This window comes from Telmatherina bonti, assembly GCF_933228915.1.
Source record: "Telmatherina bonti genome assembly, chromosome: 1".
NCBI lineage: Eukaryota > Metazoa > Chordata > Actinopteri > Atheriniformes > Telmatherinidae > Telmatherina > Telmatherina bonti.
This window is the reverse complement of record NC_136619.1, coordinates 17898214-17916512: the sequence shown is the minus strand read 5'-3', so window position 1 is coordinate 17916512 and position 18299 is coordinate 17898214. Positions and strand designations below refer to the sequence as shown.

The 18299-nt window shown below is 37.1% G+C and overlaps 1 protein-coding gene across 3 annotated transcripts; it reads left to right on the top strand.

Annotated features, from left to right (window-relative positions):
* Nucleotides 1-613: 613 nt before the first annotated feature.
* Nucleotides 614-17001, top strand: sppl2a (signal peptide peptidase like 2A). 3 transcript variants are annotated; one of them, XM_079246457.1, is made up of 17 exons: nt 614-769; nt 5388-5498; nt 6086-6268; nt 6668-6757; nt 7395-7528; nt 7863-8017; nt 8111-8207; nt 10037-10138; nt 10680-10761; nt 11655-11729; nt 11960-12016; nt 12920-12973; nt 13559-13658; nt 14678-14758; nt 15173-15333; nt 16131-16164; nt 16769-17001. In XM_079246457.1, the coding sequence occupies exons 1-17, from the start codon at nt 716-718 to the stop codon at nt 16807-16809; spliced, it is 1611 nt and encodes a 536-aa protein (XP_079102583.1). In that variant the 5' UTR covers nt 614-715; the 3' UTR covers nt 16810-17001. The 3 variants fall into 3 exon arrangements, with proteins under 3 accessions (XP_079102583.1, XP_079102585.1, XP_079102584.1); XM_079246459.1 differs by lacking the exon at nt 12920-12973; XM_079246458.1 differs by lacking the exon at nt 16131-16164.
* The last annotated feature ends 1298 nt before the right edge of the window (nt 17002-18299 follow it).

Here is an 18299-nt window from a genome sequence, read left to right as displayed (position 1 = left end):
GAAAAGAAAGGTCTTGTAGCTATAAAGACAGAAATGTGAGCATAGAGCTTGGTCTCATTGTACATGTTCAAACCAGAAATTTGAAATTATCTTATCATTCATCCAGTTCATTTTGCATAAAACGAACTGGGAACACTAAAGAGTTTTTTTTTTTTTTTTTATTATCTGTTTTTAAGTTATGTCTTTAAAATAATGTTCTAATAATAATAATTATTTATTGCAAGGATTAAAATAAAATGCTCATAACCTGATGTTTCACAGGTTTTACAATAAAAAGAAAGAAAAAAATTTAAAAAAATTTTTTTTTCCACTTAACAAATTGCTAAATAATCTAAACTTCTGTGGAAAAGTTGCTTCCATTACAAACGATTAATTAAATAATATATTGGTTCGTTGTATATGTGTATTTACACGTATCAGTGTGCTTGAATAAAATATAATTATAATAAATAAATTATAATAAATTTAAAAAAAAAAAAAAAAATGTGTTTCCGACTTTATAGTGATGGGAAAATCCTTAAGTGTAGCGATATGGAGACGTAGAGAGGAGGAACTAAAACCAGTGGGTTAGCCAGTCACATGCCAATACAGGAAGTAACTGGCTGCTAGCAAGCTAAACAGCAGCCATGGTGATACATGAAAGCTAGCAGGTCAATGTCGCTGTAAGTTCATTTTTAAGCTCCAAAACTGGGCCAAAAAGCGAGTTTTTATCAAAATGGAAGAAGTAACCAAAGTCGTCATTTTGTTGGCCATTTTCTCAACGTCGCAGGTAAGTTGATGATTTAGCAACTGAAGGGCCTTAGCGTGGAAAAATGGCCATAAATCGCTGTTAATAGTTTGTCAGAGTGATTCACAGTGTTAGACTGTATATGAAAAAAATCCGTGTTGTCCGTAGACTTACTAAACGCTGTAAAGGTGCTAAAATGCTGCTAAATGCTCGCTTTTTGAGCCATTTGTTTACCCGAAGTTTAGCTGATAAATCTCTTCTTCGCTCGTTCACTCGCACAGGTGATAAGAAATGACAAAATTATAAGAAAAATGATCGAAACTGATAGTTTTCTCTAGTTAACTATTCTGCACTACTTTAGTAAGACTGGATTTTGCTTTAACTAGAGGTTAGTTAGGTGGTTTCCACCATCACGTCACCAGAGAGGAGGTTTAACAACATACCGACAGGTGGAAGAAGCAAATGTTTTTAGCTGCTTTTAGGTGTATTTACACTCGAAATCTCTGGGAAAGACTTCACATTACAATCCAATTTATTCAATAAAACATTTTATTAAAAAAATACTGTCTGCGTCGACCAAAGTGCTGCTCACAGTGAAGGCATAAACCCATAATATCGCCGAAATAAAAACATTAAGAGGTGAAAGTGAAGGCAAGAAACCCAGGCTCAGTTAAAAGCCAATGAGAAATATGTTTTAAGAAAAGAACAAAAAAGGAGTAAAGGCCTGCCTTGTATGTAACCTCATATCGTTACAGTTTTCGAAACCAAAAGTCTTTTTTTTTTTTTTTTTTTTTTTTTAAAGCTTCAAGCGTGTTAGGTGTCAATTTTATGGAATTAATGAGGTACAAAGCTTTAGTGTTGCTTTTTCATATTTTCAGTTTCTTATATTTTATAATAATGTCCAAAGAACAGCATAAAATGATTAGTTTTACAGACTTTGAATGCAACCGTACGGAGGCTGCCAGGGGACATATGGGATCTTTTTTTCTTTTGCGTTATCTGGCAATACATTTTGCGTTACCTTGCATCAGTGTTTCTCAACTCCGGTCCTCAAGACTCCAGCTGTGCATGTTTTATAGGCAACCCTACTTTACCACACCTGAATGAAATAAAAGGTAAACAGGCGACAGAAGAACTTGATGAGGAAGTTCAGTAATCTGACTCACACAGCCTGTTAAAGCTTTTTTTTCTATTTTTTAAGGTTCCTAGTCTGGATCTCTCCTGCTTAACATGCACATAAACTTGACTTTATGTCCACATTTAAACCAAGCAAGTTGCTATTTTACTGTTGCTTCTGCTTGTGTTTAAACTGTAAAGAGCAAATTCAAATTTTCCTTACTGAATTATTTGACTTCTCAGCAGGCTGTTGTTTATTACCTGATGTTAATTAGGACATTAATTGTGTAAAAAAAAACAAAAAAAAACCCATAATGCATAATACATTTCTTAGACTATTTTGTCTGTACTTGTTCTCAGAAGCGTCATCTGACTGCTGCAATGTCATTCGACAGCAGTTATTCATAGCAGAGCTGCAGGCAAAGCGAACCTTAACCTAACTAACGTAATATCAGAAGAGACAAACACAAAAAGATGAATTAAGGAGGAAATTAGAGTAACAGGCCAAGCACACCCTCAACAGGGACAAGGAAGCTTTTACGCCCTCACACAGAGACCATCAGGCAGCGCGGCACACCTTGCAGTGTGTATAGTTTAGATCAGGGGTAGGCAACTCCGGTCCTCGAGTGCAGCAGTCCTGCAGATGTTAGGAGTTTCCCTGCTGCAACACACCTGATTCAAATTAAGGGCTAATTAGAAGACTTGCACAGAGTTTGATGTCAAGCTCTGCACAAATCTGCCAATTAGGTCTGATGTGTGTCAGGTGTGTTGCAGTAGAGAAACTCCTAACATTTGCAGGACTGCTGCACTGAAGGACCGGAGTTGCCTACCCCTCGTATAGATAAATAAAATAATCAAAGACTATTTCAAAGCACTTTCAAAGAGTAGCCCTTTCATCTTCATATGCATACATGTAATTTTATGTGGAAACATATCTGCCTCAGAGTAAGATTTAGTATTAATGTTTTTATATACACCTCTGCAGTTGTTTGCTGACTGTATAGTTTAGGGATGTGTCAAACTCCAGTCCTTGAGGGCCAGTATCTGACCGGTTTTTGTTGTTTCTCGCCACCAACACACCTGATTTAAATCAAATAGATCCATTTGTCAACCTATGTATTAATTTGAGTTAGGTTTGTTGGAGCATGGATACAACAAAAACCTGCAGGACACCAGCTCTTGAGGACTGGAGTCTGACACCTGATGTATAGTTGAACCTAATGATGTTTACTCAGTTCAGCTGCCTACAGAAGAGCAAAACAGACCTTTAGTTGAGAAGAATTTGTGTCTTCAGTGCTTTAAGAAGCTTCACCTTCATACAGGACTGATTATTTTCTGGCCAAGGATTGAACAATCAGTTCTGTTTTCAGGATTTTTTGTAAAAATGTATGTGTGCACTTTATATTGATTGAATTATCTTATTGTTTGTAATATTTAAATTGACTTTCAAGACTCAAAATTAGTACCTGTTAATGACACATTTTATAATTCTTTTTATCATTGATTTGTCTAATGAAAATATTTCTTTTGTAAAGAGCACTTCAGACTATTTTGCCAAACAGGCTAATTTGCACCACCTCATCCAACATCACCAGGAAACAACCCACAAAGCATGATGCTGCAGTTCTGTCTATATAAGGCCATTTTTTTAATGGTCTGCAAGGCAAATTGTCATGCCCAAATTGTCAAAGAAAAAAAAACTGTATTAGAGAAGTTTAGAGAAGTTTATTTTATGGAATGCCCCTTGAGATGTACCATCTCGTTTTCGAGGGGGCCCAAAAACATAGAACAATACATTATAATCAACACAAATTATACGCAAAACAATATTTAAGATATAGACAAAACAAGACAAAGCAAACTTGCTCACTCCTACACCTCTCCACACTCCTGCCCATGTACAGATGTAAGACACAAAAATTACACAGCTAGGGATGTCAGAATCAGTGATTATTGAACATGTCACATAATTGCAAAAAAAGGCACTGTAAAGAACAAAACGAGAATAAATTGTTTACTCATTATTATTATTATTATTATTGTTATTATTTTTAATTTATTTTCCTTGTTTACTTACATTGGTTTCACTACTAAACAAAGTTGTGAAATTCCTAGGGATTACAGTTGAACAGCATTACAACAATGACAACAAAAATACATACAATAATAAATAAATGACTACTTCAAAAGGGAGTATGTTATTCAATCTCGCACAGAATAATGTAATAGAACTAGAAACATTGGCAAGGTGTTTTAAGATGAACAGATAAAGATGACTTAAATAAACCAAATGATGTTAAGGATCTTAAGTATGTGGGTAACTTGTTCCAGTCTGAAGGAGCTTTGAACTGAAATGACCTGCGTCCCACGTCTTTATAGATTCGTGGTACAGACAGAGTGAGACAGAAAATGCTTCTGAGCAAATATGATGAAGTTACTGGAATTAAAAATTGCTTGAGGTAATGTGGACAGTAAAAATAAATACATTTAAATTTAAAGATGAACAGAGTCCTGTGAAATTCACGTCTCTTAGATGGATGTAACTCTAGTTGAGTTTTTCCAAATAACACACAATGATGAGTTAGATATGGACATTTAAAAATAAATCTACAAAGAGTTAAAAAGAACATTAAATCGTTTAAGATATGAATCGTATGTTTTGATAAATCGTGTCTGCATAATCAATAATAGGTAAAATTAGTTGAGTGACTATTCTTTTCCTAACTTCTAAAGTAAAGCAGTTAGACATTAAGAGGTATAGGTATTATTAAGAGTGAAGTTAAATTTGTCATCGATGTGAATCCATGGAAAACAATACAAGCCTCCAATTAGGGCCTCATCTAAAATAGTCGCTCCCTGTCTTATCACCACGCTTTACTTCTGCTTTAGCTGATACAGTAGGAGCATCTGCTCTTTAGGAGGAACTGTTGTAACACCTAAAACTTTAGTACAGGCTGGCTGATCAAAGCCCTTTAGACGAAGACATAAGAATTTTGCCAAGACTGATGCGATAATAAACCCGTCTCACTGGAATGCAGCTGCCTGCCAAAGATCTGTACTTCCACCAGATCTAGATAGTTTTAGTTCAGCTCTGTTGTGTTTATGAGACTTGATAAGAAGTCGTCAAGACAGTTTTGCCTTGTTAAGACGACTTAAGTATCCATAGCAACAGTGGAAATGTGAGGTGACCGTTGACAGGTTCTCCATTAAACTAATTGTCAGGAACCTTAAACTGGCCACCGGCTTCACCTCAGATGAGCAGTTTGGCTTCTTTTTTTTTCTTGTTAGGAAGGAAGTTGTTCTGTGCTCTACTACATTGGAAGATAGTAGATTTCATCCTTACATGGATAGCTCAGGGTTTATAGATGATGTTAATATTATCTGTAAACATAAAATAGCTTACGCTATACCTGGGGAACACGAGGAGGACAAGTATGGTACATTCCAGATTGTTAGGTTGATTTTCTTTTAGTTTGATATAAAAAAGTGGACTTGTGTTATCTACCTGTATGTGGATCATACAATCATTTTTCTGTCTCTACAGATAAATTGCCAAGAAGGTATCTTGCACGTCTTAAAAGAAAGTGAAAGCAAGGAGTTCTGTATTGTTCACAATCACTCCTGGACTCCTCTTTCACTAACACTTGATACTGCAGTAAGTTTTGATTCCTTTTAACTGGAGTAAACACTCCTGATTTTACTGTCTTCTTAAAGGTGGAGTATGTAAGATTTTCAATATTTTCAAAATAAACTAACTAATAAAATAACTACAATCATAATTAGATAGTTTTTTGAACATGTAGGTTCCAGTCTGTCCATATTTGATGCGTTGTTAAATTACAAGTTTAATTAATGACAAATGACAAAAAGTACTTTTTTTTTTCTTCTGGTAGGCAAACATTTAAGAAAGGTCTTTGTCATTAATTAAACTTGTAATTTAATAACACATCAAATATGGACAGACTGGAACCTACATGCTTAAAAAAACTATCTAATTATGATTATAGGTTTTTTTAGTTAATTTATTTTGAAAATATTGACAATCTTACATACTCCACCTTTAAATAGGTTTTTAAAAAGATATATGAAGATACGCCGTGTTCCACAAGATTACAACAGACCTTCAAGCTTGTCATTAAATACCTGAACTGGAACATCTGTAATCATGTGATCTTTGTTCTGAAAACTCTGTGAGACATTGTTGTATCCAAATGGTTTAATTCATATCCTTATTTTTTCCAGGCACAGTACCCATTGGTGAATTTGACGTCAACTTTGCTGTGCAATGCCTCAGGCGTCAGTCCAGACGTAGTTAAGGGCAAGGCAGTGGTGGTGATGAGGGGGGTCTGTAACTTCAGTGAGAAAGCTCTGATTGCCCAGAGCCTTGGAGCTACAACTTTGCTCATTGCCAGCAACACAACATTGGTAACACATTTTACACTGATCTGTGCTTTTTGTAAATGATTGGAAGTAAAATAACAATTGTGTTTACTGTTCTGTGTGTTAAGTGGTTAGTTATAACTTCCTCTTTATTAGCAGTACTGGGACTAAGTTAGGAAAAAACTGGGCAGCACAAGACTCACACAAGTGATTCAGTAATAAGGAAGTGACGCAGGATTGGTTGCGAGAGCTTGCATTTAATACACACATTTTCTCAGTGAAATGGATTTTCTTGTTTCCTGTCACTATAATCACTGCTGTTTTATGTTTTTTTATTTATTTTTTTTACACATTTGGGATGAACATATCCTTAATTTCACCACAGACTGGATAAGTTATTCTGTCTATTTGTGAAAATCTTTTTTGTCCTTCTCCGATCATCAGATCACTCCTTCAGCCAACGAGTCAGAGTATGCAAAGGTCCACATTCCCCTGGCTCTTATGAGGTATCGAGACTTTCTGGAGGCGCAACAGGTCAGAAAATGTTACTTTGTTTTCCCTACTGCTGATAAAAATAATTGTCTGCATGCCTTTTGAAAAAGTAACATTAACATACACAGGGTGTGTGTATATACTGGGAGTGTATGCAGTGAACAGTGTGTCACCAGAGCTCAGTTTCTAGTCGTGACACAGAAAGCTAAAGTGCGAAAGATGACAAATGCCTTTGACATTGTTTTGGAGCAAATGCAACACTGGCAGTGGAGGGGAATATCGATGAGATGCAAGGGTCGCAGTTCCACTGCTAAATGTATTAATTTACTATTTCTTTAAGTTTAATGATGTTTGTTTAAACAACATCAAGACAAACAATGTTCCTCTGTTCACTTATGGAAAACAGATGGTTGCCTTTATAATTGTTCATTATTTTGTTTTATGTAATATCTGCACACTTCAGTTTAAATTCAGTCTGCACTTCGAGACAAGGGACACTAGTGGATCTAAACAGAAGGATTTTCTCATTAACTCCTTTATAGAAGGGTTGGGCAATAAAACAATTTTATTCATTTTAATTTATTGTTTATGACAATGCATTTTAATTGTGTTCACAAGCTGTCAATCCTATAAATTATTAAATGTCATTTTAATTATTTTAACTCCTGATTCTCCACAGGTGTTTGGCGAAGGGATGCAAGTGAAGCTCTATGCGCCGCTTTACTCAAGGATTGATCCAAGCATCACAGTCATCCTACTGATTTCTGTTATCACAGTCAGCTTAGGGGGCTTCTGGAGTGGGGCAAGTGAGAGGTGAGACTTTGCAGCTGTAATCTGAAAACATATATTTGATTGTAAAAAGGTACAATTTTGAGCCAGATTGACATTTTTTAAAAATTTAAACTATATTTTTCATACACTAACTGTGCCATTAAATAAGCAGATTGTTTCATTTTTAAAAGAAATTATGGATAAGCTGAATATAAATGATGTTAGTTTTTAACTGTTTAATTAGACTCTGTCCATGGTGTATTTTAATATTGTGGGTTAAGCCCTGTGTTAGTATTCCATAGCCTCACTCTCTTATAAACGCAGCGGGCATAAAATGGCACAAACACAGTTTAAAATGTTTTTTTTTTCATGGCAGGGACCGGTTGAATAATGTTACGTTAGGGGGAGCAGGGGGTGACAACAAAGGAGACAGTGGAGAGCTTTCCCTGTACTCCCCTCTGAAAGTGTTGATCTTTGTTGCCATGATGTGTGGGATGCTAGTCCTAATGTACTTTTTCTACAACATTCTTGGTGAGTAAAACAAAAGAGAAGGTTCTTGATGATTTAGTGGAGTAATGTCATCTGATGTTTTGTTGATGCGATCTGTATGTCTTTATTCTCCAGTTTACATCATTATTGCCATATTCTGCATTGCATCCGCCTCAGCGCTGTTCAGCTGTTTCGATGCAGTGCTGGAAAAAATTGGTTGCAGCACTTTAAGGTATCAGCATCCCTCTTTCAAACACGATTGTACACACGGCAACCAACATGAGCAGATATAATCCAGCATTGTTGACAGTGGCAGCATTAAGGAGTTATTTTACTTTGTACCTTAAGTAGAAATTCATCTAAACATGTTAACACCAAATGATGTAAAACTAAGAATAAGTAAACATACACTACTCACAAAAAGTTAGGGATATTTGGCTTTCAGGTGAAATTTATGGAAAATGCAATATGTTCATGCTACAGTGATATAATATCATAAAAATAAGACATTTAGGATGCACTACTGATTTCCTCATCTCAAAAAATTCATTCAACACAAAAAGGTAACAATGGTAGTTACACCACAACAAAAAATTTGAACGTCTCAATATCTCGTCATGTGCCCTTGAGCATCAATTACAGCTTGACAACGACGTCTCATGCTGTTTACAAGGCAACTTATTGCCTGCTGAGGCATGGCATCCCACTCTTCTTGAAGGGCAGCCCTCAGGTCATTGAGGTTCTGGGGTGCAGGGTCTCAAGCCTCTACACGACGGCTCAGCTGATCCCACAGGTTTTCAATGGGATTCAGGTCTGGAGAGAGTGCAGGCCATTCCATTTGAGGTACACCAGTCTCCAACAGCCGTTCCCTGATGATGCGGCCTCGATGAGCAGGAGCATTGTCGTCCATGAAGATGAAATTAGGCCTGTGCTGTTCATGTAGGGGCACAATCACTGGATTAATGATGTTATTCAGGTAGTATGGGCTTGTCACTGTACCATTCACAAAGTGTAGGGCAGTTCTGTACCAAGTGGACACCCCTGCCCACACTGTAACACCGCCACCACCAAAAGCTCGCCTGGTGACAACAGTGGCTGATGCATAGCGCTCTCCCTGACGTCTCCAACATCGTTGCCGGCCATCATTTCTGCTCAGTGTGAATCGACTTTCATCAGAGAACAGCACTGAGGCCCACTGGTTCCTCGTCCAGCGTAAATGCTCCCTGGCCCATGCAAGACGATGATGCCTGTGCCTGGTGGTGTGGTCAGGTACCCGTGCAGGTCGTCTAGCACGCAGACCACGCTGATGGAAACGGTTTCGAATGGTCTGACGTGACACTTGGGTGCCTCTCACCTCTCTTAAACGTGCCTGGAGTTGAGTGGCATTCATCATCCGGTTTCTCAGGGCAGTGTTCACAATGTAGCGGTCATCAGCACGGGATGTGGCCAAAGGACGTCCACTTCTAGGTCTTTCTGTGACTCTTCCAGTCTCTCGATATCTCTGTTGCAACCTGCTGATGACACTCTGTGACACTCCAAGCTCAGTGGCCACTTCTGTCTGAGAACGTCCTGTTTGAAGCATCGCAATGGCAAGGGACTGTTGTTCCATTGTTAGGTGTCGTCTTGGTCTCATGATGTCAAAATGTGAACAGCATGATGAGGACAACTGTTTAAACACCAGCTCTAATTGAACCAGGACATTTATTGGTCAATTCAAGGATCACACACCTGCCGTGATTTTTGCCGTTAAGCTCCTTGTTAGAGAACAGCAACTTGTGCAAAATTTATTGAAACATTTAACAGTTGGACATGTGCATTTAAAAGCTTAGAGAAGATCACATTAAGTTCACCTGTACAGGTTTGAATGCATTTTAGGCTTGTTGTGAAATTTCACCCAAAAGCTGAATATCCCTAAACTTTTTGTGAATAGTGTATATAAATGCTCACCTTATTTTCTGGTTAGTTTAATCAAACATCTGACCAACCATTTCTGTTTAGTAGCTTGTGTGTGTGGGTGGGTGGGTGTGTATTTGATTTTAAGTTTGTATGTCTTTTTTATAGTGTTTCTGTCCAAAATAAGAGCATCTCAGTGAGGTCTCTTCTGCTGGCTGCTCTGTGCATTAGCATTGCCGTGGTCTGGGCAGTGTACAGAAATGAAGATAGGTAAAGTACACTCATGTTTGTTTTGTTTGTTTAAGACTCATGTTCAAATATGGCTGTGGCACTACTGCAGGAACCTGATTTGATGGTGGAGTAGAAAGTGCTTTTGTGTTGAATAATCTTCAACAGACACATTGTTTTAGGAATGGTGCTGATATTGCAACACAATATCTGTTTTAATATTAACCACTGTTAAATGTAATTAAACATATGTAAGTCGCTTTGGATAAAAGTGTCTGCTAAATGTCTGTAGAATAGAATAGAGTAGAATAGGAAAAAAGACACAACTGGTTTATGAATAAAGATAGTGATGAAAAAAAATTCTGTTTTTATCTTTTAACATAACATTTATGATGCAGCATATAGTTGTGTTCTTTGTTGTAAAAACAATTAAGTCCGTCGTTGGTATATATTGATGTTTGATCATTTTCTTTTCTTAAAAAATGTATTGTATCTGTGTGTCTGCTTTGATTCAAAGTAGAGTTGGAAAGCTGTTAGGTTTTAGGAGACAAACTTAGCTAAAACTCGTAACTTGTTTTTGCAGATGGATCTGGATCTTGCAGGACCTCCTTGGCATTGCTTTCTGCCTCAACTTCATGAAGACTATTTCACTGTCCAATTTCAAGGTATGGAATAGTCCCATCTGAGGGTCGGATTCCTTGCACAGAATTATGTACTTGTACGTATTTTCACATATTGCCAGTTTTGTCACAACAAAGAACTGAATGTTTAGCCAGTGGCTGGTTGTGAGCTGTGAGCAGCCAGTCAATCTTAAAGCTCATTTCAGCTATGTGAAATGTGGCATTAATAGCTTCATCTCTTGAAGTAAAATGTCAAGTTTTATCTAATGACCCTTTTCCACAAGCACCTCCTAAGCTCTTCCCTATTTCAGCCGACACCGCATTACCTGGTTTCAATCGTTTCAATTGTAACTGAGGCGCCTTCATTGTGGGTTTCACCGCGAGGCGGCTCGAAAGTATTGTGAAGTCATTTGTTTGTGACACACGTGGGATACAGCACTGTCCAGCTCACTTTGGATTTTTCCATTGGCCAACAAGTGTTGAAAAATCTTCACTTCCTGGTAAGGCCATGGAGTTAGTTGAAAAGCCAATGTGCCACTGCCTACTATCCATGTAGAGGGCGGGTCGGGAGTTGCTCTTATGAATCATCCTGAGACGTCAAATTTAGGCCTGTAGTCGTCTGCAAACTGTACACGTCACATTTTCACCCCAACTTCGCACACCGTCAGAAGGAGGATCCTGATGGAAAAACCTGCAAACCAGGAGGAGTGGCGTCAGGCTGGGCTCAGTAGGTGCGAGTGGGGAAAAGGTCAGAAGTCACGTTTCTCTAGTTAAAAGGATTCTTATAGGGACCTTTAAAGTTCAAGAATGATAATTGCTTAAAGAAGGGCAACCATGGAATTTTTAATAATTTCTAATTAGACAGTTCAAGGGTTTCTTTCTACAGTGAAATTAAATTGGACATTAACGTTATTTTTTTTACCTTTTTATTGTCTCAGATCTGTGTGATTCTGCTGAGCCTCCTGCTTGTGTACGACGTCTTTTTTGTTTTCATAACACCTTTCTTCACCAAGGTTTGTATGAGTTGGTATTTATCTTTTTTCCACATATTCAACTCATCCTAACTTTTTAAATTTAACATCGAATAAATAAATACTAACTCCCAAGTTTTCCATTTTGTTTTATATAAGCGTTTGATTATTTGATGTAAAGATTTTTTAAACAAGCTGTAATTGAATATCAGCTTTACTGTTTGTACTATCATTTTCTAACCAGTGAATAACTTACTATTTATTTCTAACAGAATGGAGTTAGCATTATGGTGCAGGTAGCTCTCGGCCCAGATGCATCCGGAGAAAAGGTAAGCTATCTGCACTGTTTTCTGATGTACCTTGAGGAGAGAAAATCCACATCATTCTTAGGTTTTTACCTGAATATTAAGCTTCACTTTTGTTTTGGAAGGGAGTTGAAAATTAAATAAAAAATCTGAAGATTATACGCTCTCTTTTACTTGGTTTTATATGTTTGAATTATGATTAAAATCAGCAGCTTTATGCTAAAGAAACATCAGTGGGGAAAACCCCTTGTAAACCACACAGACTGAAGCATTTGATACCGTCAAGCATTGTCAGTATCAAATGCTTTACTTTTTGCTTTTATCGTTGGAGAAGGTGATGACTGGTGGTTGAAGCAGTGTAAGAATAAAACTTAGGGCCTAAAATAAGGAAAAGGTGTTAAATGGAGATTTCTGGTGAGGTTTGGGGAAACAGAGGAATTTTTGTGGGAAATTTTTCTGACACAGAGATGTCCTGCTGGTAACTAAATCTAACCAAACTGCCTTTAAACTGGAACCTGGGATTAAAGCTTTACTAACCAATCACAAAAAAGCGATCCTGATAGCTCAGATATATTGAGTTATTAAGCACAGATTTGGTGATTAGTGCTGTTTTTGGCTGTGTCACAGTGTCTTATACAGTCTGTGCAGTATGCAGCAACACATGCCAGTAATCAGTATTTGCATTTAACTGCTGATAGATTTATTGTTTCTGCTGCATTTAAAGGAAAACAAAGAGAAAATAAACAATTTGAGGATGTTTTTAAGCTGGGACGTGTAGTGGGTTAATCGTCTGTAATAATCTAAAAGCCAGTCTTGGTGGATTTCTCTGTCAAGTTTGTACCAGTTTAAAAACATCCAGGCTGTTGTGAAGGGAACGATAGACTGCTGGACTAACTGTGCACTGGGGTTGGGTGGGCTCTGTCGTAGACCCAAGGTAACATGGTGGAGATCCCTGCTGAACCCCAGGCTCCCTCTGAGAAAGTAAGACTTGTTACCCATCCACTAACCCTTTTTTTTTTTTTTGTTTTTTTTTGCATCCCACTTACAGCCGGAAGGGAGGGGGGGGGGGTTAAGAACAGGACGCTAACATCGCAATAGGAATTCCTATTGCAATTAGGACATTTTATTTTTTTAAAAAAAAACATAAAGTGTTTTGTTTCAAATGTCACTCAAGTTAAATTATATTTCAGTTTTATTTTGAACACCTTTTTACAAAGAAATGCCAGTGAAGACACATCATGCTTACACACAAAAATATGAAATGCAGTTAATCACTGTTAGTCTACAACATAAAATATATTAATTACAAACACCAAAGCTGAAGAGATTTGAAGCTTCACTTCTTTGGATTTGTTGAGTGTTTTTTGCACGGATTTGGTAAAACTAGTCAAGGTACAGCTAAGTTTTCAGGTGGCATACGGACAGTACAGAAACAGCCTCCCGTTCTTTACATCAGTGTGTTTTCTACACTTTAGAGAAGTGTAGGAAAGTAAGGGGATCGTAGCAAGCACTGTGCTTGGCTACATTTAGCATACCTTGTCATCTAAAGGATGTTCATTTTCTCAGCTACCAGTGGTGATGCGTGTTCCACGGTTCTCAGCTTGGGCTCAGAATGTCTGTGGGATGCAGTTCTCCATTCTGGGCTACGGCGATATCATCGTTCCAGGTAAGATTCAAGTTTCACAGTCTAGAAGTTTGAACATAGATCATTTCTGCCAGTCACTCTAAACTGCAGAAAATCCCAACATACCTACTGTCTAATCGATTCATCATGGTGCTGGATTCTAAAGCCTGTCACATAGTCTAAGAGAAGCCTGAACTTTCTTCTTGTTCTCGGGGGCACAAGAAGAAAATGTGGTCATTTTGTTTGCACGGTTGTGATTGGAGACATCTTACGGGTTTTTCTCAATGCAACAGTCAAGCATAACTTTCTTCTCATGGGGTCCAGGAAGTACTGTGTGATTGGTCAGACACTTAAGGTGGGCAAGGTTACTGAGAAAGCATTAAGTGAAAAAGTTGTTGCTTCCTTATTTTTGCTGATGTGAGGTTGAACAGATGGTTTTGCTTAACAGCGGGGTGAGAAAGTATGAAAATGTATACAGCGCGTGGCATGTAAAGACTCATACCTTGTCACGTGCACATACAAAATAACGGGGTCAGTTGTTGATTGTGGATATAAACACAGAAATCACTCCACATTATGAACAGGTTAGACCAAAGCAAACTTTTTTCTTGTTTCTACTGCTTCGTGAATAAGAACAAAGTTCTCGTTTCTCATGGAGTATGTAACTTAATGCATCTTTATCATTGTAAGTAAAATAATTATTTGTATATCAGTCATTGCTTTTCTTTCCTTGAAGTGCAGGAACTAAGCATAAAAAATTTAATGTTCTTGTGTTGCAACCTGCAGGCTTGCAGCATCCTTAGTCAGATCCAAACTGGCTTAGCCCTCTAACGCAGATGTTTACTCTGTGCTCATTTTCTGATTTGCCATCACACTTTCAGTGGAAACATAATAAGAAGAAGAGTTTAGAGTGGATGATGTCTAATTGGAAATGCTGTTTGCTACATTGTCTTTCTTTAAAGCCCCTAAACAACTATTTAAAAATATAAATAAAAATGATCAGTGTCCAAATGATAGCATAAAGTGATGTATGCTGTGTAATCTGCACTCTGCACCAACAGGTCTCCTGGTGGCCTACTGCAGCAGGTTTGATGTTTGGATCAACAGCAGCAAGAAGATATACTTTGTCAGCTCTTGCATAGGTACCTTCCATCCCAACCAGTATTGGTCTGTTATATATGTTCTTGTAGTTGTAAAAAGAAAATCTGAAAATGTATCTGACACCATGATAAATTGCATTACAATCCTCATAGCCAAGATTTAAAGTGTAGTACAGACAATAATTTAGGAAATGCAGTTTGCAGCACCATTGTTTTTTCATATATGAGAGTGCTGCTGATCTTCCTGCACATGTCTAGCTAGTTTTATTGACACGCCTGCTATTTGCTTCAGCTCCAGGCTTCTGAATCCATCAACATTTACAGCAGAACATTTTTTAGCACTGTGCTGTCATTCTCTTTGATTACCAGTAGATGTCTCTGCTGACTGTCTCTAAACTCTGTTTGAGGCGTGTTCTGAAGGTTTTCTCTCCATTTCTCTCTGTGATTCTCAAATAGCCTACCTGCTGGGGATGATACTGACATTCGCTGTCATGCTGCTGTCTGGGATGGGCCAACCTGCCCTTCTCTACTTAGTGCCTTTTACTCTGATAACCTCTGCCGTGGTCGCAGGGTGCAGAGGGGAGATGAAGCAGTTCTGGGCAGGAACCACCTACGAGGTGAGAAGAGGAGCGAGTAGTATATCTGTATGAGTTATGCAGCTGTGATTGTGTTTGACTGTGCTTTCAATAGATTTCACTGCCTTTTGTTCCACTTGTGTATTTTAATGTGAAAACCAGTTCATGTAGGGGAAATAAATAAATGTTATTTTTAAGACCAAATGACAGAAGAAGACTTCTTGCCCAAATGTTTGGGCGCTGCTATAAACAGGATAGTGTTGTAAAAAATATAATTAATTTGAAAAAGGCTTAAGTGCTTTAGTTGCAAGCTGCTTGTGCATAACAATATAAAATAACCATCTCATGTCCTGTCCAGTCCCGCTTTACTATTATATCCTGCATACGCTATGCAGAGACTCTTCAATTCACCTGATTTGTTCTTTTTTGCAGCAATAAAATACAGCAGTGAAGTTAAGGATCACAGCAGCTGTTCTTATGTTGAACCTTGACAGCTAAAAAGTTACTTTTTCCAAATCTATTCTTCAGTTTTTAGATGGCTTTTATCCTTATAGGTGAAAGTTGTTGTTTGTACTATGTTAAAATAAACTTTGCATAAAGTTTTGAGGCAAACCCAGAACTGTCTGAAGAGTCATTGTGGAAAGCAGTTTATAGAAACCAAAGCAAATATTTCATTGTGGTCCAGACATTTCTCATGCTGGGGTTCCAAATAACTCGAAATATTTAAATTGTGAAACATATTCATGCGTGTCTGCATGCATTTGAGACAGGAGGGTTGAGGCTGATTGGAAAGAAAAACCTGGGAAGAGATACGACTGACTTTGTGTAATTTTCACCAGGTTTTGGATTCACCCAGGGAACCTTTGCTGTCAGGTGTGCTCTCCTCCGACCCAGACCTCTCCTTTGCATATTTCCTGTCAGTGGTGTTGCTTACTGCAGCTTGCCAGCTTTTTTTTTTTTGCCTTTGTTTTTTTATAATTTGACTCCTAATTTCCAGGGTCAGTGTGATATTTAAAGACAAGATTATTTTATTCAAAAATATTTATGGGCTAATGTGTTTTTCATTTATCGACCACTAGATGTCTGTAGTCAATTGAAAATATTTCAGTGTGTATGAACAGCTTTACAGCTACAGTCTTTGACTTGTCTTAATCCTGTGCCCCTGGAATACTATATGTTTATTTTCCTTTTCCTTTTATGTTAACACCTCATTTCTGCTCCCATCAGTCATTTCCAATTTACAGGACTCAACATGTTTATTGTGTCCTCTGCATGCTGCTGCTTGCAGTTAACGTGGGATAGCTGTGGCATGGATTTTAGATAGATTTTCTCTGTGGTTTATAAATGCTGTACGCACTGTGCAGTAGAGAAATGAAAATCCCATCTAAGAGACTTGCCTTTGTTTTTCTTCATTTCTTTGGTTTCAGAAAACAAACATTTTGGTTTAATTATTAACCTTTTCTCTTCTTTTCATTAGAGGGAAGAACTGACTGCTCCGTAGAAACTGAAAGTTGCTGAGTTACAGCTGAAAGTGGAGCCCGCTGTTGGATGCTTTTTCATTTAAAAAAAAAAAAAAAAAAAACATTTAAAAAAAAAAAAACAGGGTTTAAACTCTTTATAGCTAAAGTTTGACATATTTTGATAACTGGGATTTCTGTGTAACCTGTTTGTAAGTTGTGACTTCTTTCATTGCCTTATAATAAACAAAGAATTTCATGTTCAGAGTGTGGATTTTGTTCCATTGAAATGTTATCTACAATAACATTTATATAGTACTTCTAGGTAGCAACCTGATCATGGAAATAATATCCCACAATTTTCTAGGTTCTGATCAAGCAAATATTATCAAATCAAATCAAATCAAAGATACTTTATTCATCCCCGAGGGGAAACTCAGATTTTTTTTTATTTTCAAAGCAATGCCTATACAAGTCGCTTGAGGTTTTTTCAGCAAGTTTTAGGGTGTTGATCCTTCTGAGAGAAAAATATTTAATGTTTTATTTAATGTTTTTTTGTTGTTGTGCCCGACATGATTATATTCTTTTAAATGAACACATGCTACATGTTGATTCATCACCCAGGTTTACAGTGATCCAGTATAAAGATGCGGTAGTTACGAGACTTTTTTTTTTTTTTTTTTTAAAAAACAAAAACAACAAACCCTTGGTAAACCATTGGTTTGGTTTGCTGATTAAATAATAAATATATTCTAATATATAATTGTAAATAATAAATACACTTTGCGTGAATATCTACGAAAAGCAATCTCAACGCAGATCGTTAAATTGTAAAGTATTTACAAACCGTCCTAAGATGAGTGCACTTCTGTTATTTTAGTTAGATTTCACCATCTTTTGGTGTTAACCCTCACCCAGGTTATAAATGTGACACAGGTCTAACAAGGTTAAATAGAAAAAGATCTTTTTTCAGGCTGCTTGCATTGAAGAACTAAAACAAAGCGCACATGTGGCTGGTGTGATGCTGAAAACAGCATGTCTGCCGATGACTGCGTTTCAATCGTGTGGACGCGCATAGCCAAGCAAGCAGAATCCACTCCTGTCACGTTTCTAGGTAGTTTTAAATTAATTGTTTATTGTGTATGCGTGTTAGTGTTTTATCTATTTTGATGTAAATTGTTTTATAATGTAAAATACTTTGTATTGTTTTTAAGCACGAAAAGTGCTATACAAATAAAGTTTGATTTGATTTGATTTGATTTAAGGGGTAGTAGGCTCACATTACTTGTAATGGGTACTTTAGGAATAAATAGCGTTATTCTGCTGAGTAAACCGTTATTTATTTGCTTCATTGGTTCATTAAAGGGTGTAACTTTATTATTATTTTATATATATCTCGTTTCAGTTAATTGTGCAAAACTTGTTCAGGTTTGAAAATGTGACAGGACTTCACTGGTAAATAACCTAATTCAGTTATGTAGAAATCATTTAGTCTTTATCAAATGTATATGACTTTAAAATAATTGGGTTAAAGTAGCAGTGCTTTTAAAG

Coding starts and splice junctions, on each gene's coding strand:
- sppl2a (XM_079246457.1), top strand. CDS start 716: ATGGAAGAAGTAACCAAAGTCGTCATTTTGTTGGCCATTTTCTCAACG. Junction 14,759..15,172: donor CTTTGTCAGCTCTTGCATAG/GTACCTTCCATC, acceptor ATTCTCAAATAG/CCTACCTGCTGGGGATGATA. Junction 15,334..16,130: donor GGGCAGGAACCACCTACGAG/GTGAGAAGAGGA, acceptor AATTTTCACCAG/GTTTTGGATTCACCCAGGGA.